The sequence below is a fragment of the Lepisosteus oculatus genome, chromosome 7 (assembly GCF_040954835.1).
Source record: "Lepisosteus oculatus isolate fLepOcu1 chromosome 7, fLepOcu1.hap2, whole genome shotgun sequence".
In the NCBI taxonomy this organism is placed as follows: domain Eukaryota; kingdom Metazoa; phylum Chordata; class Actinopteri; order Semionotiformes; family Lepisosteidae; genus Lepisosteus; species Lepisosteus oculatus.
In genome coordinates, this window is record NC_090702.1 from 24,732,068 (window position 1) to 24,754,630 (window position 22,563).

A 22,563-nucleotide genomic window follows, 5' to 3' on the forward strand; every position below is an offset into this window, starting at 1 on the left:
TGTTACTTTTCACCTCTGTGCTACCTCAGGTCTGAATTTCACACTCAAGTATTGGTATTTCAGAGTGATTGTCTCACCTTCTTGTAGCTGTACGACTGATCAAAGACTTTCAGGGATCTAAGTATGTTTATGCTCTTCTGTGTTTATTTGAGTTTCTTTTGTGTTGCTTTTGAAAGTTTACTTTTGCCTCCTAACCTGTCAGCTTTCCAGCTAGTTTGAAGGTAGTCTTTTAGGTTACAGTATGTAATTTAAATCAAGGAATATGATTTTAATATCTCATTCAGAATTGTGTGTATAATTTTGGTTTTATTTGTTTAATATTTAAATTTGTTTAGTTTGAATTCTAATGGCCTACTAGTGCAGGAAATTCCTTTTTTTCTGTCTGTCTGAAAGTCTTCTGTCTGATTGCTGAACTCTGGATTGATATTTTATATCGTATTTCATGATTTGTCTGCCTACATCTCTTAAAAAAACTCCTTTTGCATCTCTAAAATGTTTGCCGATTCCTACAATTTCGGTGTCGTGAGACGCTGACTAGTTTAAAATCGTTCATGTGAATTAAGGAGAAATTCATATATGACCAATTTGGTACTCCACTTATTATTTGCATCATGAAAAAATCAGATGACCAAAGATGATGTGAGAACGGTCACGATCGTCATCCCTCCTGTAGAGGGCACTCCATCCCTTTTGTATTTAAGTTTCATTTTTACGTTCACCTGCCCCTTGTTCCTCGTATATTAGTTAAACCTCGTGCCTCTGAAGCTCAGGGCTCTTCATTACTCTTTTAGCTTCCATGTTCCTGGTTCCATGTCTCCGTTCCCTGTTTTTATTCTTGTCTTGGATGGACCTCCCGGTTTTGGATATTGGACTGTGCCCTGGTTTCCCTATTTGGACTGTTTTGGACTTGTTTGCCTGCGCCACGCCCCTTGAGCACCGGATCACTGTGGTCATGCCCCCCTGCCGGTCATCCCATCCTGAACCTGCTGTTTTTTCCCCGGTGTCCTACTCCAGTTACTTTCAGATTATACTGTCTGCATAGCGTCCTAAACTACGCACTACATGGGAGCGAGGACCTGCTCCCGTTACAAGAACTTGGAAAGAGAATATCTGAATGAGAAATACAAAACCAAATTATGGAGAATTATTTTATCTTCAAATGTATACCCAGATCCTGTATACAGGTACCTGTATCTCACACCAACTAAAATTAAAAATAATAATAGGTTAAAGGACAACACCTCCATGTAGTAGGGAATGTAAGCATGCAGGTTTTTAAAACATAATGTTTTTATTTTACTAGCAATTAAGTTAGATGTAGGTGTTTGTCAGCCAAACTGAGGCTTAAAAATAATGTAAATTCAAAGTTTTCACAAAGCAACCAAACTATGAAAGAGAACTGTGTTTTATATGATAACTTAATGATATAAAGTGGTCAAATTTATGGGACCATATTTGGAAGGCTCCATCCTTCCAAATATGATGAAACTGAAAAAGTTCTCCATTAGTACTGGCTTTCCTTGGCAAAAAAATAAACCCCCTAAAGTGCAAGACCGAGGGAAATCACTGTCTTGAACGTGGATTTTTTAAGACAAGATATTTGACTCATGAAGGGGGCTCGATTCAAAAATATTATTAATAACCTTGCTCTGGTGTACAAATTGCCCCATCGAAAGACATTCCTGAAAATTAATTGTGCAGAGAAAAGCTGTAACAGCAAAGCTCAGACAGGTTTTTACTTGATGTAACTCTCCATTATAAATTATGTAAATGATGTATATGTATAAAAAGTATATATATTATGTAAAAATGCCTTTTTTATTGTAACCTGCCATTACATCACTCAAAACTGGAAACGTGTCAAAACAGCTGTTGAAAAGTTTTATTAATATAGAAGAAGTCGTCAGCCAAACAGATGCAGACTTTGGTGTGGTATCAAAAGTAGAGTAATTGGTTGTGTATATGACACCATGATTGCTTATCCAGTTATCAGAATCTTCTGCTTTTGCGAACACCAATACTTAAGAATTTGTTGATCCTAGAACAGTATACGACTAGGTGGTGCAGTCAAAAATATTTTTCCACTTTTTATTATTTAAAGCTATAATATAATTGCCGCACAGTGCCTCTGCTTATTGCCAGAGAGAAATCTTTGGCAATTTTTAATGGTGTGGTTAGTGTGATTTACAGGGCAAATTAACTTCTGCTTTTAGCATACTTGGAGGAAGTTAGACTAAATATTAATGGCAGCAGTTTCACAGGAAAAAGTGAAATGAACGCAAATGTATAAGACAAAAAACAAGAGAAATACTGAACGCCAAGAAGTCACAACTCAAGCTTTGTAAAATGTCCAAACACAGTATGCTAATGATTTGACAGTCTTCCTGACCATCTTCTTGAAATAAGGCGTACAAAACAGCAATGGTTTAAAAGAAACTTGAAAGTGAATCTTCAAAACAGAAATAAAAACATAAAATAATTTCTCAGACTCAGAGAATAGATTTAATATACTGTACAAACAGCATAATGATACTGTATATGCAGTACACAAGGTAAGACTCAATATTGATCTTTGATATCGATTGACAATAGTATTTCTGTTGAAACGGAAATAGTATTGCCATACAGTAGATACTGTATATACTTAGCAATAAAAATACGATTTTGTAATAGTTCAAAAATGTTCTTAATACAGTTTCTTGTTTAAAGATTTTTAACACATTAGTTAACCTAGAACCTATTCTAAAATTGTCTTGACTACTCCCAAGCAGCCTGTTTCCACATACTGTATGATCCTCCAGTTAACTTCTAATTATTGTTTCCATAACTTAACACATAAATTAAGTAAGATTTATTGGTGTATAATTACTTGGATCGGTTTTGTCACTCTTTATGGATGGGCACTATATTAGCAATTTTCCAGTCAATGGGTACTATCCATCTTGGACAACTGCTGGAAGAGTGTCGTTAATGGGCTATAATTAGCGTTTTTGTTTCATAAAGTACAACTGGTAGAATACCATCAAGCTTTGAGAATTTGTTTATCTTAACTCCGACCAGTACCTGTAGCACGTCTGTTTCTTCTAATGCTAATATTATTGCCCAAATACGTTTTCAGTAATTAAAATGCATTTAACACTTCAAGCTTGTTTTTTGCTGGGTGTAAAGTGAAATACCTCTTTCCGTGGTTACCCTAGTGTGACCCAATCCCACTCTTGACCTGCTTTGAATTCTCATTTCACGCAGTTTTTGGTGTGCACACTAGATCTCTAATAAGCTTACTACTGTAATTCGTGAAAATGTTTAAGGCAGTGGAGGTCAGCAAGCTCAGTATTAAGGTCACAAACTCTGGCCTCTCGGCATTCAAGAAGCATGCATTGTGTAAAAATAACTTCTTCTAGAATGTCTTCATGTTTGTTTTATGTTGCTTTAGAGCCCAAAGTTACACTATCAAGACAGCATGTCTACCAGAATCTTGGAAAACATTATGGATTCCATCAGAATAACCATCAGGGTAAACTATTAGGACATTAGAATAATACAGTTTGCCTTTCTAGCTGCATGTAAACTCTCTGGACTCTTGCCAGTAATTGCTACCTACTCGGGAACAATTTAAGGCACAATGAGATCTAGTGAACACTTTGGGTGCTTCTATGATATGACACATTAACAAATCCTCCAAATCTAAGCCAATGTGTTGTCAGAATTATTGCTTGGGATATACAGTATGCTAAAAATACAATCTCTCCCCAGTCCTACAGTCCTGTTAGCAATTAAAATAAGACCTGCACATAAATAAGTATGTAAATGTACAATTACCCATAAATGAAATAATTACCAACTAACTAACACAGTGCTTCTTCTGTACAAAAGCAATCAATAAACAATGCATTAATTTAAGCTGCAACATACCCAGCTACGTAATGAGATAAGAATTAAGCACAGGGCATATAAAGAATACAAAAGAGATAATCAGTAGATAGAAACAAGAAAAAAAAACACATTAATAATAAAAACAATGTAAAGATTAACAACAGACAGTAATTACTATAAATAAACAAATCAGTAGTATAAATGAATAAAAGCTTACAAAACCCAATTAATTCAGACAAATGATGCAAGGAAATGAACCGTAACCGACATGCATATCCTCAGGAAAGCTGGGATTTTCAAACCTTCCATCTACCACAGATGATTTAGAATTAAATGTTTAATTACATTGTTTTTCTTTGATTAGACATTTCATTTTCCTTTAATTAAACATTTCATGCTAAGAGCTGCAGTAGTGTTTAGCAATAGCCGTCTGCCTGATCTCACAAGTCTATTCTCTCCCTACTTGAACAATATGAATTTAATAAGTGCTTTTTATTGCACACGATCCTAACAAGTCCCACTGATCCTATACTGATATAAAGAATAATAAAGTAACCAGACTTTAAGATACATAATTGCAAAATATGCACTAATTAATGATGTGTGCATCATGGTGATGCACAGAACTAACTGATATTTAATGGGGAAAAGAGAAGTAGTGCTGAGAAAAAAAAATGAAACAGCTTATAGACCCTTTACTTAAAACCCTGTGGGATGGGAGTAGATTAGAGGCCAGGAAAAGGCTGATAACATCCCAAGGTGTTCATGCAATGGATTAAAGATCAGCTTTGAAATTTGCTTCCATGCCAGCTAGATGTGGCACAGGCCAGGTGAGCCACACTTGTAGTCTCTCTTGCCTGGGATTTTCATGTTCTGAACCTTTCTTTCTGATGTGTGGCTGAAAATAGGTACGGTACATCTTGCATGTCAAGATCAGAAACCCTGTATCTGTTTTAGTTTAGGAAGAGAACATAGAAAATCGAATTTCCTAATGAGCAGCCTGCATGTCCCTGGGTCTCAGTTAGCACCCAAGCATGAGCGGTTCTAGTCTGTACAGTTTACAGGAGTCCATAAGTGAAGTATTTTGAATGTTGTGTATAGTCTATATTTAACATACTTTTGCATATTAAGTATTTTAGAAAGCATGAGGGGCCAATAATGAAACCATGGAAAAGTGCAGAAACGATGGTCAAATCTGGAATATCTACTCATTAGATAAGACTATTAAAACCACAGGAAAACTACTGAATATTACAGAAGACTAACTGTTGTGAAGTTCAATAAGAACACTAAAGAAACTTCTACAGTAAGGAGGAACCCAGAAGTAGGCTGATATCCTCTACTGCACTCCAAGAAACTGTCAGGTCTTATTACTATTTTTTCAATTGAACACTGCTTAAGAATATAACATTTCTGCAGTAGAACCAGCAGAAAGGGTTATGACTTTTCCAGAAAACTAAAGATGAAGTGATTACTGAACATGTGGGGCTTGTGGGTACAAGACAATTACACAGTATCTTTTTCATATGCCCCTAACAATGTGACACTGTCTTCCAATGCATAAAATGTTTTTGAAATTTGAAGCAGTTGCAATATTGTGTTTGTTAAAAATGTAAAGTTGAATAGAGTTTTTAAACTCTATTTAAAATAAGCATGTGCTTAAATCAGGATAAAATCCCAATAAAATATATTGCATCACTCGTGATGACAAAGCACCAGATACGTGTTTACAGTAAAGGCTTGTTTTTTGGAAGCAGGCCCTTTGGAAACAATCATGACGTCTCTGTTATTGCATGATAAATCAGAGAAAAAGAAGTGAAAACAGTTTTGTGTTTTTTGGATAAGCTGACATCAGGTTAGCTATCCAATGGCTCAACTTTTGCCAAAAAATAATAAGTAACGAATGCAAGCTCCCTAGACACTGTAAAAACATCTACTTGGTAAGAAGAAGACATGGGCTTGGAGAAGAATGACCTCTGCAACATGATATGTTGCTTAAATCCCTCCAGACCTAGATCTCATAAACACTCTCACATGAATAAAGGAAAAGCAATTACAAGCATACATAGTATGTAAGATTTACCTGTGAGAAGACAGACCAAGGCAATTGATCACTCACCTCACTTTACTGTTAGCACAACACTGTGAAATGAGGAAACTTGGCTCCTTAGTGGTTCCTGGAATTCTACATCTAAGGAACTGAAGACTGAAAGGTTTACCTCTAGATGTCAACTGTGATGTCTGCATTAATCAGTGGATATATTTAGTATGTGTCTGTTTAGAGCATGCGCAACAGCGACATTACCCCTTTGAAACACAGATATTATAGAGCTCTGCTGAGATAGAAGTCCCATGCTTGTGGTGCAGCAGAATTTGCCAGTGTCTAGACTAGAGAATGGCGCTATGCTTATATATCCTTTTCCGTACCCTTTCCTTCTCATGACTATGATTGTGTATTGGCAGGGCAGAGCAGAGCTGTACGTTGTACTGGTACTGTGTAGAATTGTTCAGTGGCAAAGTGAATTCCACATTGGTGAAGTGGAATTCACATCTGTCTATGGAGTGGCGCTCTGAGCTTGCGAGCAACTGTAATCCAATACTGGAAGGTCAGAGTAAGGTAATGGTACAGTGTACAATGCCCCCATGGCAGAAGACTCAAACTTTTGGGACAGTGGAGCTCATCATCAGAACTAACTCTTTCACAACTGAGCATTGTTGGTATGAATGTATTACTGTATATGGTATAACTTGTGCAAATACAGTAAATGCAGCCTACATGGAGACCAAGGTACAGATCTTCAACAGGGTGTTGGTTTTGTTATGATGCGATAAGCAGGTGGAGAAAGCCGCATCTTGCTCACAGGCTGAAGAATGCAAAAGCTTTGATCCTAGTGAAGGCTCGGAGAGTGATGAGAGCTGGGGGAGGAAGCCGAAGAGGGTTGGAGTGCAAAGGCAGGTGGACAAGCGTTGGCAGACGGGTTAATTTGAGACTGTAGGCGAATGCAGTTATCAGAGCTCATCAGATCAGGGCAGGGTGGCTGCACTTCCATGCTGGGTTTTAAGACTGGAAGTTTAGTTGGTGCCACTGGTGCCGAGTGTCCTGGGAAGTTTGCTAAGTGGTGCTGTGAGCACTACCTTGGTCAGAAGGTATCTCAATGACAGAGCACCGGATCAGTTGTGGATCAGGGTTTAATTCCTCTTTGGTTGATGGAATATGACCTTGTTAATTAGAGGCAGGTGGTTGGGCTTTGGGACAATTGTCCCAACCGAGTTTGCACAACCCCATGAGGTACAGTATTTGACTCATGTGAATGTGCTCTGTTTCTGCAGGTTCTAGCTCACTTGGGCATAACGGGTTTCATATAAAAACTGAACCCTTGCAATGGGCCTATCTCTAGCTGACTTTGGAAAGTGTCCAAAGGCAATTGCTTTATTATTCATGAAGTATATGGAATTCATTTAAAAATCTCTTGTTTTACCTTGGAAATAATACTTGAAAAAAGCACATCTGTAACAGAAGCCGATCCTGAATCCCATGTAGTGCGTAGTTTAGGACCCTATGCAGACGGTATAATCCAGAAGAGACTGGAGAAGGACAATAGGGAAAACATGGTGAGGAATAAATGGGTTGACAAACAGTGGGCGGTGCAGACGGTGTTCCAAGGGGAAAGGGGGAAGCATGGGCGAACGAGTCCAAAAACGGAAGTCCAAAGCGGGAAACTAGGGCACAGTCCAGAGTCCAGGTACCGGGAGATCCATTCAAAGAGTAAGGCTAAAACCAGGGACAAGAACAGGAACCAGGAGATTAAAAAAGTCCTGGACTCAGCTGGTCAAGACCCCGTGGTGAAGCCTATGCCACCGGGTCGTTCCAGGACCAGCTGGTAGGCGGGCTTCTGGGCGTCCATTTTCCAGTGCAGAGTCCTGAGATCCTGGAGCACCGGGTTTAAATAATAACCGGGAAACAATGAACAGGTGTACGTTATAAACAAGAAACGGTACGAAAAGGGTGGGAGCGCCCTCTAGAGGAAGGAAACAACCATAACACATCCTTCTGTCAACCCCAATAAACTACATGCTTAACTCCTACTGGAAAACTTCCATTTTTTCCTACATTATATTTCAAGGAGATTTTAGACTATTGTCAGAAATCTATGTGTATACTTGGCCCCAAATCACACCAGCCCCTGCAAAGTGTACTTTTTGGAATAATGACTTTGTGACTTGTGAAAATGTAAAATTTCATCAGACAAGTGGTATATAAATCATTCTTTATGTAGTATTGCCATAAAACAAGAAGGCATTTAAAGCTTTTATCACCAGCCTGTATTGAGTGTATATCATCAAGTTACTTAGAGAAGATGTCTGGAGTTTTCCGTCAAAAACACAATCAATCAATTTGACTTCAGGAAACCCTGAATACACTGTAAAAATATATAACGTGTATTGTGCAGTCTGGTGTCCTTAATATTCTGCAAGGATTGGATATTACTACATGTATGTAGTGCCTTGCCTTCAGAAAATAATGTAGACACTAATGTCAATCAATAAAAATGTATAGTGCCCGGAACCTTTTTAAGTGGCTTTCCATAATTAAATCAATAGCAATGCTAGGCTTCTGGCATCTGGATTATTGGGCAGGCAGTAATTTAGTCAATGCTGTCTAACATCCAGAAAATGAGCCGACTGCCATAAAAAATCAATATGAGGATGCTGCAACCCTCATCCCAATTACTGGCGAAATGGTAAAGAAATCAATAGAAGTTTGCCATCGAGTATCCTGGTGGGATATCTTACTGCATATAAAGTGCAGTCTCCACTTTGACCACTTTCAAGACAGCAGTGACAAATAAAGTGAAATCAGCACTGCAGAACTTGCTAAGAAGATAAACTCTCCTCAAAGGACATTCTGATACCTCCTGGGGAAATAAAGACAGAATTTAGGTTTTCCTTGTCATATGTCATAATAGATAAGATAACTCTCCCTGGATCATTTAATTGGATTGATTTGTACATTTGATTTAATTTTCCACCTGTACAAACACCTCTCTCTATGAAGCTGTTTGCTTGCTTTCAGTGTACAGAACATGGTATAAGGACGGTTCGCTGAAATACTGTATCTTAAGAAATCTCTCAAGACAAGGTTTTCTGCCCTTCCAAATATTATGTGAACCTTAACTTCTTAAGAATGCTTCACTTACTGTATAAGAGTGAAGAGAGAGAATAGGTAAGAGGTTGGTGATAAAGTCGCATTCTCACAATATGCTCTCTCAATTAAATCAACTTTTCAGCACTTTATGAATTAAATGCAAGAATGGAAGCACTTTTCTGGGTATTGTTTACAGTACCTGATCATCATGCTACCAGAAAAACTTTAATTTTGCCTTTACTCCTTAATTGTACAGTATAACATACAGTATTAGTTGATTTTGCCATGATTTTGAAAGTTTACTTTCTTTTTTAATGAGGATTTATAGAAAAACAGAAAAGCGAGCTACTTTGGTGAGTTAATCAAACCCCAATTGTAAAATCTCATATCATAGTAAATATGAAATTTCAACACTTTTCCAATGTTTATTAGCTATTTAACTTCTAACACCCTGTCTTTGTAATGTGTATCATTTTTATTATTGAACCATGCTGGTTTTTTAGCATGTTCTATACTTAATATAGACCCTTAATATATAAACCGTTTGTGAAATAATATCCCAGGTTACAGACAGTGTTACATGCAAAATTTCACTAGAGATTCAGGTGAGTCTCATAGAAATAAATGAACTAATAAAAAGAAATCCAAAATATGTTTATGTATTTCAAGTAGGTACGGTAGCTGTGTCAGCATGCTTAGGCTGCAAAGGAACAAGTGAAGGTTTATTCCATGCTGAAAATAAAAGAAACACAACGTTTCAGCTGTGGAGCATTCTTCGGGGGTGTACAGTATATCTATACAGTACGTATAGTGGACAAGATAAAGAAAATGCTGGCAGTGTTCTGAAATTTTAGGGAGTGTGATAGAATGGTTCAGAAGATGCCAGCTATTGAAAACCAGAAAGCTGTGTTGAATGACTCTCCATCATTGGCCACCTGATCAATTGGTGGAAGACAACTGGGCAGGTGACATTTAAAAAACAGGAAGCAGAGGCTTACAGTAATCAGTTGTCCAGGAAGAATGAATTAAATATAGAATTGTGGAACCTATGAGTTTTGAGAATGTTGGGAATTTAAGATTTTTGGAGAGAAAAAGATATTTAGAAGAGATTTTTCTGAAGAGAGGTTTGAAAGCATGTCAGAAGGAAAATTTGGGTCAATTGTAGGCCGCAAAGCTGTCTGACTACTTAAGAGAGGGACTGAAGAAGTCTAGTCAGAAGCTCAAACTGGAATTTAGGCTTTTGTTTGTGTTTTCTGAGTTTTGGAGTTTTTTTTGTTTAGTCTTAACACTGTAAATATAAGAGCACTGTATTTACCTAACGCCTGCGTTGCTGTGTCTGCCTATTTAAAGATTCCATTACTGCACCCCCATTAGGTGTGTCACAGCTTGTTGTTTTCAAGTACTGCATCAAATTGGTGATGTGAAAAATGTAATAAATTCCAAAATATCCAAATAAAGCTCTGTATCCTCAGCTGTTCTGCGGCAATCTTAATTTAGTCATCAAATGAATTTATATTTATTATAATATCTCTGCATAAAAATAACACTGGATGTAATATTATTTTGAAATGGAAATGTATGTCATTCCTCTGATAAAAGTTAGTAATTGCCTACTGCAATGAGAAGGAATGAGACCATTTATTAATATTGTTTTTACACAGCCTTCTGTCTGTTCATTTCAAAAGATATAAAAATACTGTAGTGTTTCTTCTGTTATTCTGCACAGCTCTGCTTTTCAGCATGATGTCTGCACAGATGCTAGTTCCAATTTTCAGATGTCAAAATATCAGATATTACCATACAAGTACACAGAATACACCATTGCTAAGTTGCTTAGTCATCCTGAATTTGCATATTAACTTAGAAGTACTGTGGTACAAAGATTAGACATACACCAATGTCACCAAAAGTGCAGTGCCTTGCAAAAGTATTCATACCCTTTCTATGGTGTCCCATTTTGTGAAATTACAAAATGATGCGCACACATTTTGTAAACATAATGAATTCCTGAGTCCTCAAACTGAAAACTTCTAAAGGTAAGAGCAGTTACAGTAAATGTGAGCAAAAACTAAAGGGAACAAAACACTGAAATAATGTTCAGATCTCTGAACTACTGTAGTTTCCCTGTGCTGTCATTCGAAGCCCTGCAGCTGAGGTGGATGACCAGTCCAGGTCATGGCCGACATAAACGAGGTGAAAAGCCACGTTTCACAATCTTTTCTGCTTTCTTTCAAAAGTTTATTTCAAGAAACCTTTAATGATAAACAGATTTGGACTTATTATTGAAGCGAGGAAGAACGCCAGAGCTCTACGCCCTCAGCAGTTCTTCATACTAGGGCGTCAAAATAATACAGCGGCCTCAATAATTTCTGGCACCCTTAATATAGATGAACAATAAAAGCCATATAAAATGAACAGCACACATAATTCGTTATATTTCATGCTTTCAAAAGTGAGAAATGTACAGGTTTTATTCTAATTCTAATACTATTATTTCAAAACAAAGTGTCAAAATCAATGTTTCCATTGTTTCTAGTACTTGGCACAACCTCCTCTGGCATGGATAACAGCACAAAGCCCTTTCCTATAATGTTTAATAAGGTTGGTGAGCACGTTGGGAGGGATCTTGGAACATTCCCCTATGCAGGTTTTCAATCAGGTATAGGTCTGGAGATTGAGATGGCTATTGCAAAACTTTGATTTTGTTTTCAGTCAACCATGTTTCTATTGATTTGAAGATGTGTTTAGGGTCATTGCCGTGCTGGAAGGTCCACCTGCAACCAATTCACAGTTTTTTGGCAGAGGCAACCAGGTGTTTGGCCAGAATACCATTGAGCTTAACGAGGGCCCCAGGGCCAGTCGCAGAAAAACAGCCTCACAACATCAACAATCAACCACTGTATTTCACAGTGGATGTGAGATTCTTTTCTTTTTTAGGTATCCCTCTTCTTACCAAATGTACTGATGGTGTGAGTGGCCAAAGAGTTCAATTTTGGTCTCATCTGACCATAGCACCTGGTGTTACGCTACTAGCCAGATGGATTTAAGGACCCTGTGCATCAGCTGACGGAAAACAAAGGCAGTGAGGGGAAGAAGAAAAATCCGAGCATACTTATCCGAATCAGGTCAGGAAGCCAAAGGTTCAGGAGTGAGGTAAATCATGAGGAAGTCCGAGTGAGAGTGAGAAGGGGAGCTCTGCTAGGTAAAAGCCAATACTGAGCGTTGAGGTCTACTGTAGGTGGTGAGGGTTTAAGTAATCCGGGACATGGAGGGGGTGGTGATGGAAGAAAGATCTGGTTGGTTGATTAATTAGTACGACTGCCTTTGTTGGAAATGGAAAGGGCTGGAGTCTGATTGGGAACAGCGTGGGGTCGTTTGCGAGAGGTCGGATTCTGGTTGTGAGCGGTCGTGACACTGGTTCCAATCAAAGCCATAGGTGACAGAACCATCAAAGATAACCAGTCGCAGAATATATGCATTGAGCAGAACATGTGTGTTGAAAACTTTGTTCCATTGCATCCACCAACATGAGGATTGACGTGTGTATTCCTCATCTGGGATGGGAATTTGATTCCTCAGTGCTTTGCTTGAGAACAAGACCTTAGGCTCTTCCGCTCATGTGAACTTTTCTGTTCCTTTCTAGTGGCTTTGTGAATAGTTCCTTTGCATATATGCAAATATACTGTATGTTGCTTTCCTGGACAGTAGGTGGTGCCATCATCCATCATAATATGCTTGAAAACTACTATACAGAGAACTACTGGCAGGCTGATTAATCAATGTACAGTATTAGCCATGATGGAGAGTGATGTGGAGCAATTCCCACTCTTGAGACTGCAGAGATAAGAACAATTGATTAACTTCACCAGCATTCTGTAAGGATGTTTGTAAATGACTAACTGTCACCCAAAAGGCTCAACCAACCGTGAATCAACCCACCCCCCCCCCTAAACCCCCACGAATGCAGAAGACATGCAGCTTTTCTGCAATTTTTCTATGCAAGCAGCAGCTAAAGAAAAAACACATTAGAAGTAACCGGTGTTTGTGAAATTTCCCAGGGAATGAAAGAAACCGGATGAACGATATACCAGGTGCAAGGAGTTAGCAAGAGATAAGGTGCCCTAGGCTCAGAGGGGTTTAGTTATGCTGAATGCTGTGAACTCCTGAAGGCTACAGAGCTCAGGCTTATCATGTGCAATATGCAAGGTTATGCTGCTGTAAGCTAGGAAAAGAAAGAAGACACAGTTTAAGCAAACTACAGGCCTTTTTCCCAGTTTAACAAGCACTGGTAATTAAAAACATCATATACGCTATAATATTATTTTTACCATTTTAGTGAGCCAACTAAAGTAAAAGCCTTTGAAGTCACCTTTTATGTACAGTAGTTCATTATTACACATGGAGAAGGTCAATGCTCATTGTTCAACACCTCAAACTTAACATTCTATCTTTGAATACGTTTTCAGTGTTATCTTATTTTTTGACGCTTCTGTCTAGTCTTTGGCCTACCTGTATGCTGTTTAACAGGACATTATTTTTTGTACTCTCTTTATACAGGGCCTCTATTATGGACTTTTTCTTTACTGCAATGGATTTGTAAGCTTTTTAAGAAACTTTTCTAGTATGATCTTTGTGTTTAAATTGTTGTTGTTATCCAAAATAACCATGGGGATTAGTGACTGAATTCCAGTCTATTTGACATCTAAGACTATTGTTTTAACAGCTTAATACAAACCATTTCTATAGGTGTTTATATATACAATATAAAACAGTATATTGATTTTCTGTTTTTGTGTGTTTTTTAAGAACATTAAAATAAAAAACAGAGGCCTAAATATGTTATATTAAACATATACCAATGACAGGGCAAACAAATAAATAAGTTTTAATTTAACAAATTTAAGCAGCACTTTTCATAGATGTTAACCATTACATTAGCTCTCTCAAGTACAGTACATTGACCAATCTCAGGCTTCAAATCACAGACTCTTCCAAAGATTTCATAAATGGCTTGCACACAATTACAACAGTTCACTTAAATGTTTTGCAAGAATCCATTTCATTTCCAGATTTTGGTGTGTCTCTGTAATTCCAATGTACTGAACCTAAAAATACATTTTAAAAAATGATGACAAGAAAGTAAATTTGGGCATAACATTTCTTCTTGCAGAAGATTTAAGTGAACTATGTTGTGTGCAGAGCTTTTTTGAACTTTTCAGAAATAACATTTTTTCATTCATGAGAAACCATCATCCTAACCATTTTTAACAAAGCAGCTATTAATGTTACAAAGTGAGGGCTACATTAATACAGTACATCGTCACATCAGTTTTGGATAATTATCCAAGTCATCTAATTCTTATTTTTTTAAGTCATGGCTCCCAAACAGGAACACAGTCAATGATTATGATTATAATGACAGAGTGCTTATTTTAGGTGGAATAGGGGTCAGGATCCTGGATTTGTAACTTAAAGGTGGTCAAAGGGAAGTCCTTTAATTGACACTCATTCAAGCGGTTTATGTAGCAACTCACTTACAGTTGACTTATTTTTTTACTTATTGTCCTAGACATTTAAAAGAGTAAAATCAGCTATCAGAAGCACATTGCATAATATGGAGATTTGTTTTACATTGCACCTTTTCCTAAATTTTAAGGAGTGTGGAAGAACATTGCAGAAAACTGAAATTATTTGCCGAGTTGGCAGAAGGATTTCAGAATTTCCTACAATGATCTGGCATGTGTCTTCCAGTGTGATTAGCTGTCTGCCTGCTGCTTTTATAAGATGCCATCATTATTATTATGATCACATTAACATTGGCCGTCACTAACACAGTGGAATTTATTTTTCTGTGACCATTTATATCAGGCCCTGAATGCCAAAGCACAAGGCTAAGGTCATCCAATCTATGTTTGCCGTTTTATCACAGCGGTATAAACTCTGTGATAAAAAGGGTCAAGGCTGCATGGAAGAGACACAGAAGTATTTGATGGCACTGCTAGGGCAAATCGACCATATCTAGACAAATACATAGAAAATAGTTTGCATCCTTGTTTTTTACCTTTCACATAACATTTCACAGTAAATTAAACGTGAGCTAAAAAAGGTTGCATGGAATCGCTGTATGACTTGAAACATACCATACTGTATGCACCACTCGGTGAATTATTTGCTTGTTTATCTAGAAGTGTATCTAAAACCTATAAAACCTGTTTCACCACATTCTATAACAGTGGCCTCATTGACAGACGTTGCATATTGGTGCTATGTAAGCATGAGTAAGCATGAAGCAGACTGTCAGAATTCCAGGACAAGGTTTGCATTCTAGGCGAAATTGTTTATCTCAGCATACATACGTGCACACATATGGATAAAGACTAAAGTAAAAGAATTTCCTACAGTATATGATATGAGATGGAAATGTTACTAGCAGTTACAAAGGTGCATATTTTGTGTCTGTTTATTAATGTTTAACTTTGCATTGGCGACTTTTGGCGCTGAAGATAAAAGCCTTTTTTCTTCTTTCACCTACAGGCAATACATTGATAACGTTCATAAACGAAGCAGACTTAAAACTGAGTAGATGTCTCTATGTTTGTGTACATGAAAACACATAGAAAAATGTTACAGCTCTGCTACGTATACTACAGGTGTGGTTTTTAGGTTGGGAGTATAAAATACATACCCAGGTTTGCATTGCTATATTTACTAATATACTGTAAAAATACAATGAGATTTGTGAAGACTTTTATTTTACAATAATTTAGTTCCCACAGTAATTATTACCTACCCCCTTTAGTTTAACATTTGATTTTTAAAAATAAATATATAATTTTACTCTTATACTGTATATGCTATTGCAAATATGTTATTTAAAACCCTCAAAGATCCTTTGTTTGATTTATGCTACAGTGTCTGTATATCTACACTAAATGATGCCTTTTTAATTTTATAACTAGCTAAATTAAAGTCTGTATTTTTTAAACAAACGAATCGATATACAAAAAGGCTAAGAAGATTGTGATATAAGAACAACAACAACGTACGTGGGGCTATATATAGTGAAATAAATGCCATATTCTGTGGCTTTTTAACAAGTGCAGTACAGTACATTTATCTTTTGACCGATTTCACGGTGAAGGGAGGTTCTTCAGTATCCCATGATGCTTGTGGTGTTGATCATGATACGCCCATTGTGATTTTGTAAAACAGCAGTTGTTTTTCTACTTTGGCGGTGAAAGACAGGTAAGAAAATAGTGAAACTTCGTTAAAACGTATAAGCGATCAAGATATATAGTATATATATAACTACATTTAATTACACATCAGATTGTTTTTATTATATAATGTGCAATTTACTCGCAATGTCAATTTAAAAATAACATTCAACTTGAAGAAGAGTTACTGTAGTTTACAAAATGGCTTAGCGGTTGAGTTGAAATTAAACTCTTTATGCTTTGTACATTCAGTTCTTATTTCAAAAGCATTATTACAGACATTTTCTCTCCATATATGAGACCTTTTTAATCATTGCAAGTTGTTTATGAACGCAGTGATAAAACGAACTACGCTCTACCTCTGGTGTTCACTGGTGTTATTTGAAAAGCATAAATACATTGTAACACAACACAAATAATATTGCTAATGATCTCTTTTACATTATGGCTAAATTCGAGCGATGTCTTCGCTTGATATATCTTGGTTGCAGTATGTAGACTGGTGAAATGGACAGGTTTTTCAAATATGACAAGTGCGTGTTTTTTGGCAAGAGATCGTATACGAATTATTTACAAATCCGGTACTATTAGGTCGTAAAGATATATTTTAGGGCGTAAAATGTCTCTGTTCTGTGTTCCATGTGACTAATAAAATACCCTTTTCAGAAGTTGGGCTGAATTATCGAGACTATTTTAGTCTGTAAAGTGCTACTCTCTAGTTCCCTATCACGTAACGGGTGTTGAGTTCAAATTGAGCAAGACGGGAAATCTTGTGTGCGAAATGCTTTGCTAACTGGTTTGTATTATGAAAGCTTCTCGTCTGTGTTTTAGCTGTGCGGTCTAATTCTCGTTTATGTATTTCGGCTTCCTAAAACAGAAAAAAACAACAAAATGGCAGAGATATCTCAGATGATTGACAGCGAGGTGTTCCTGGCTTTTGCCACCTACGCTACTATTGTCATTCTGAAAATGATGTTCATGGCACCCCTGACTGGATACTTCCGGATGACAAGGAAGGTAAGCTGTTATACATAAGTTGTCACTTTCTGCAATGTTTTTTGTCACTATTTAGAAGAATTTATGAATGCGTCAGATAGTGCATCTAACTGGAGAACTATAATCGAATTCATCGCTTTTAAGAAAACAATTATCAGCTGAATACGCTTATGAAGGCCAAAGTATAAGTAACGGTAAGTATACTATTGGCATCTCTCAGTAGTGACATGCTTTGTAGTAGTTCTTGAGGTGGGCAGGTTTGCATGTTAAAAGCAAGAAAATTGCTACCTTGGACACCTTTGTAAATAAATGTTCAGGTATTGTAGGTACCTGCGTCATCATGTTTAGGCTACAAAGGAACAGGTGAAGGTTCTTTCCATGCTGAAAAGTAAGGAAAGAAACACAATGTTTTGGCTGTGGAGCCTTCTTCACATGTGCTCCACAACTGAAATGTTGTGTTTCTTTTCTTACCTTTCAGTATGGAATGAACCTTTATCGGCGCTTTGTAAATGATATGTGGATAATTTAAATGCATATGTACAGTGGCTTTAACATACTGTATAAGCCTGTTCTATGGTAAAAGCCATGTCAGTTTAAAGTCAGTGTTTCTATCCATATTTAGGCTTTTGCTAACCCAGAAGATGTTTCACTTAGAAGCAAGATTGAGGATGAGAAAAAGAAGATGCTTCGTACAGATCCTGATGTTGAACGAGTCAGAAGGTAAGAACAGTTTTGATACTGTATGTTCGGTTACCCAAGTACTGTTTTACATATATATTGTGCCCTGTAAAGTTATAACTCTGTCAGGAATTCCTTATAAAATAATTTAAAATATGTAGTGACCCCTTTCAAATCTATTGGGCTCCATGCATATGTAGGCGAATCTTAGTTCCAGTCTTCATTACTATGCTATTTATAAGTTCTCATTTTTTTAGTTACATCATTTAAATCATTTTACTTCTGATGGTTTTCATTAAAAACTAAACAAGAAGACAAGCCTTATTTCATTAACATAATACAGTACATTGTGTAGGAGTGATCTGTGCTCATCAAGTCATACTGTACACTAAGGATACAATGTGTATTCATTTTAAAATAATATTTTTAACTGTGTTTTTTATTAATCTGACCCATTATATTGGGCTATAATCATTTTATCAAAATTTAACAAATTGGAATGCATATTATAGAAGTGGAAATTCATATTCTGCTTCAGAACATGCTCTGAGTGTAGTATAGGCTTACCTACAGTATATGACATGCAAATTCACAAAGGAAGTATGGGGAAACTGAAAAGAAAAGGCTCTTTCTGAAAAGAAAAAGCTCTTCCATGTTATTAAGTAGACTTGACACAAGTACATTTCTTATGCTGATTAATATGCATCACCAGCATTTATCATTCTGGGGCCAACTTTGCAAGTTACGGGCTAGTTGCATGTATGGCCATTGTTAGAAGCAATCCAGTCGCTGTATCTGTGAAACATGTTTTGTGCTGGTTTACTAATGTTATCTTGTTGGATTCTGTACCATTCCTCTTGTAGAGTCTGTTCAAGTGTGTAGCAGTTTACTGGTCTTTGAGAGAGACACGTTATCCCATAGCTTCCTACAACTGTTCAACAGGGCTTAAGTATGGCATGCAGGGATTTCAAAACATGACTGTTACATTCTTCCCTCGCTAGAAAGTCTCGTTTACACAAGCAGCATGGTGACATGGCATTGTCGTCTCATTGGGATGAGCCTGCAGGCAGGACAGCAAGTGGGGTCTCATATCTGATGTTCCATTCAAATGGTGTTCTGTAATAATTTAACAGTCCTGACCAGAACAACACAATTGGACCTCCCCATCAGTCGCACTGGTCTACACATCTTTTAGCATATTGATCTGCATATCTGCACCACACTTGCTGGCTTTCAGCAACATGGTCGACACGAAGCCTTCATTTATTGTTAAAGAGGACTTGACACTGTGTTGAGCAGCAGTGTACTGAGTTAGTCCAGCTTCCAACATACTGAATGTATAAAAGTACTGTTCTCTTGATGAGCAGGTCATGTTGCTTGTTGTGTGGATTCTTCTTTCTTGATTTTCCTAAAGCTTGATATTCAACAGGTTAAATCACCTCATCACGACTGCTCAGTTAGCTCTGTCATTAAATCACTGCTGTTCGGTGCTTAAGGAACAGAATCGCTCAAGTGCATCACAGTCGGTTATGAATGATGATCAATTAAGCAAAACTCTTTTTATTTTTATATTAGCATTTTCAGTAAAACCTGTTGTGCAAATTTGCCATATCATATGCTACAGCGTTAAATACTCCCATTGTCTAGAATTTATTTGAATGAGTGGATGCAAATTTTGGTTCCATTCATTTTTAAGGTAGTCAAGATGATTTTCTTTGTGTCCGAATAGGAGAGTTCTCTCTCATTTTACTACTCAGCTTCTAACATTTGAGGTCATTCAGAGAGATTGTTTCTAAAAATAACTTTGAAACTGAACATATTTCTCTTTCTGATCTCTCTGTAGATGCCATCAGAATGACTTGGAAAACATAGTTCCGTTTGTGGTGATTGGACTGTTGTATGCACTGACTGGACCAGATCTCTATTCCGCCGTGCTCCACTTCCGGGTTTTTGTGGGCTCTCGGTTCTTTCACACCATCGCTTATGTGACCCCCCTTCCTCAGCCGAGCAGGGGTCTGTCCTGGATGGTGGGTATGGGGGTCACCTTCTCCATGGCATACAGGGTTCTCAGCACAGGGCTGTACCTCTGAAAACCACCAACACCAGCACCATCCCTCAGTTTTGTTCAGTCAACCCAGTTTATCCACTAATGTGCCTTTTTTGTAAAGGACTTTTATAATGGCCCTTCAGAAATTTCTATCGTGGCTTGATCTGGGGGAAACTCTGATCTTTTGGGTAAGGTCATGTGCTTGCTTTTTCTTTAGTAAATGGGGGGCTATATTGAAGACCACTGTGATTTTTTTCTGCTTGTTGTACTTTTCACAGTATGACACAGTATGGTTTTGTTTCACTTCACACTAAATATCAATTTTCTTATGACCAGTAGTACCAGGTCCCTTTGGTTTGACAGCTTCTAAAACAATTATAAAGTCCGTGGTAAGTTTGTGGAAAACATAGACAAATGAGATTGAAAGTTTCTTCTGAGCAGATACACACTGTTGTGGGCCTTTTTTAAATTTAAGTCTCCATATGAATAAGTTCTGGGTTCTGTTATCTATTTCATTCTTGCTATCTTAATGCTGTATGCTAAATCCATGTGACTCTTTTCACAGCCACTGTATTAATGTAGAGACATCTATGCAAAAGTGTTCCTAATCTAGAGTTCTTCTCCTGGCCAGAAGGAAATGTCACACTTCATAGGCTATTGTTGATCTTGGCATCACTTCCCAGTGCTGTTTCAGAAACAACAGATTATTGCAGCAGGCCTACGTCTGTTTTTACCAAATAAAAAGCAAAATTAGCTTTCTGTTCTCTCCAAGTCTAAGCTTTTACCATCACATCCTGCTGTGTGCACTTAAGAATTTCTGGCATTAAGATGTTTTTTCCTTCAGCAGCCCTCTTGTGGCTAAATGATGCATCACCAACTGTTGCAATTACAGTTTTTAAAGTGCTAAATCTTTCTCTATGCCTACATCCACGGTCGGGAATAAACGATAGAACTATATTTTGAAATACCATGTTTTTTGGTGGTGGAATTGTTGAATTGTTTAAGAGAATTAAGTTTGAGGCTTTCCAAGTTCCAAACTGGGTTTTCCAAGTTTTTTTTTCTCATACAGTATGTTTAAGGCATTACCACTAAGAAAGAAACACTGTTCTGTGAAATGTACTGGTCCTGCCTTTTGTATGTGAAAATATTACTATTTCTGTTAGAGAATAAATATATGAGAAAATAAATCTTGCTTTACCATTGCTCAATTCATTTGCATTGCTGGAAAAAAAGCTTGTTTTAATTTAGGCTCCACTGGGGGATTTGTTTGCTAGCATGTCTTAATTTCTCTGCCTGCTATTGCTTTTTTATGCAAAAGTTTGAAAATGTAAAACTGACAGTCAGGATTGTAAAACTGAAAAAGAATGTCACTGTTGTCTTGACAAGAAAATAAATTTTATATTTCAACCTTGCTAATGAGCAGATGATTGCAAAGCCTTCTTGATTATTAACATTTCCTGTAGGACAAATCTACAACTGCAATGAAGAGCAAGAAAATAAAGTACAGTAAGTATAACTGTTAGTCACCTTGTAATCTGAAATGAGGAAGGGAAAAAAGTTGCATACTGAAGTTGTAATATAAAAAAATAAATAAAATATGGTCTTTCAAAAGAGGAGGTTGTTTCTGTTGTTAGTATTCATAGACCAGTAGGTGGCACCATGCCCTCTGGACCACAGTTTACAAACCAGTGAGTTACTTTGTAGACAGAGGATGCTGTGTTTTTAACCAACCTTCTGATGTGATCTTACAGTGAGGTCCATTGATTATTAAATAGCCCATGGCACTGTTCATTAGTTGGGTGGACTGGCTAAATTGCAATTTGACCTCCCTAAATATCCTCCTAAATTTAATTGGTGAATGACCGGTTATGCAATGGTGCTGCCAGCAAATAAAAACTACAACGTCTCACCAAAGTGGTTTCTAAAATTCAGTGGTAGATGATGTAGCCATCCTTTGGGATTGAGAGAGCTGTACAACTCCAAGTACTGTAAAATGTATGACTTCAAAACATGAATAAAAACACTTTTTTGGGGGGGGAATCCCCAGATGTGCCCATGAACCTTTTGACCTAATTTTGTTCAGCGTCCACTAGAGGGAGACATTTGAAAAGACAACTTTAAATTTAGCTGAAGCTCTGCCTGGGGTTTTTTGGCTAATGTACAGTACCTACTGTACAGTGGAAAGATAATTTTTTGTCTATCAAACGATCCACATGTTGGTAAAAAAATAGTTTTAGCATGGAAAGTACTCAAGGGATGAGTTTAATATAAAATAGCATTAGTTACAGCACTGACTGGTATTTTAAAATTGAACGTCCTAGTCAGAAACAGTTTAATATAAAATAATGATTCCCATATCCAATTTCAAGAATATTGCAGGGTTTTATAGCTTGAAAAATATATATTTTCCTCAGTAAGATGATGACAAATCTTTAAAAATCTTATGAAACTACTGTATGTGGGAGTGTGTGCTACAAGAAAATATTTTACATTGCACAGTTTTAATTTGAGTCAGTGGGCTGCCTCATGTGGTCAGGATTTAGGAAAAAAGTCATGAATCAGAATTAAGACATAAGACGCAGTAATTACTTAATTGTGTAATTCTT

At 37.1% G+C, this 22,563-nt stretch overlaps 1 protein-coding gene across 1 annotated transcript; it reads left to right on the forward strand.

Moving 5' to 3' along the window:
* Positions 1 to 16,160: 16,160 nt before the first annotated feature.
* Positions 16,161 to 21,369, forward strand: LOC102695594 (microsomal glutathione S-transferase 1). Its single transcript, XM_006633503.3, has 4 exons — positions 16,161 to 16,264; positions 17,114 to 17,253; positions 17,855 to 17,952; positions 19,754 to 21,369. Exons 2-4 carry the CDS (start codon positions 17,128 to 17,130, stop codon positions 19,998 to 20,000), a joined length of 471 nt encoding a protein of 156 aa, XP_006633566.2. The 5' UTR covers positions 16,161 to 16,264; positions 17,114 to 17,127; the 3' UTR covers positions 20,001 to 21,369.
* The last annotated feature ends 1,194 nt before the right edge of the window (positions 21,370 to 22,563 follow it).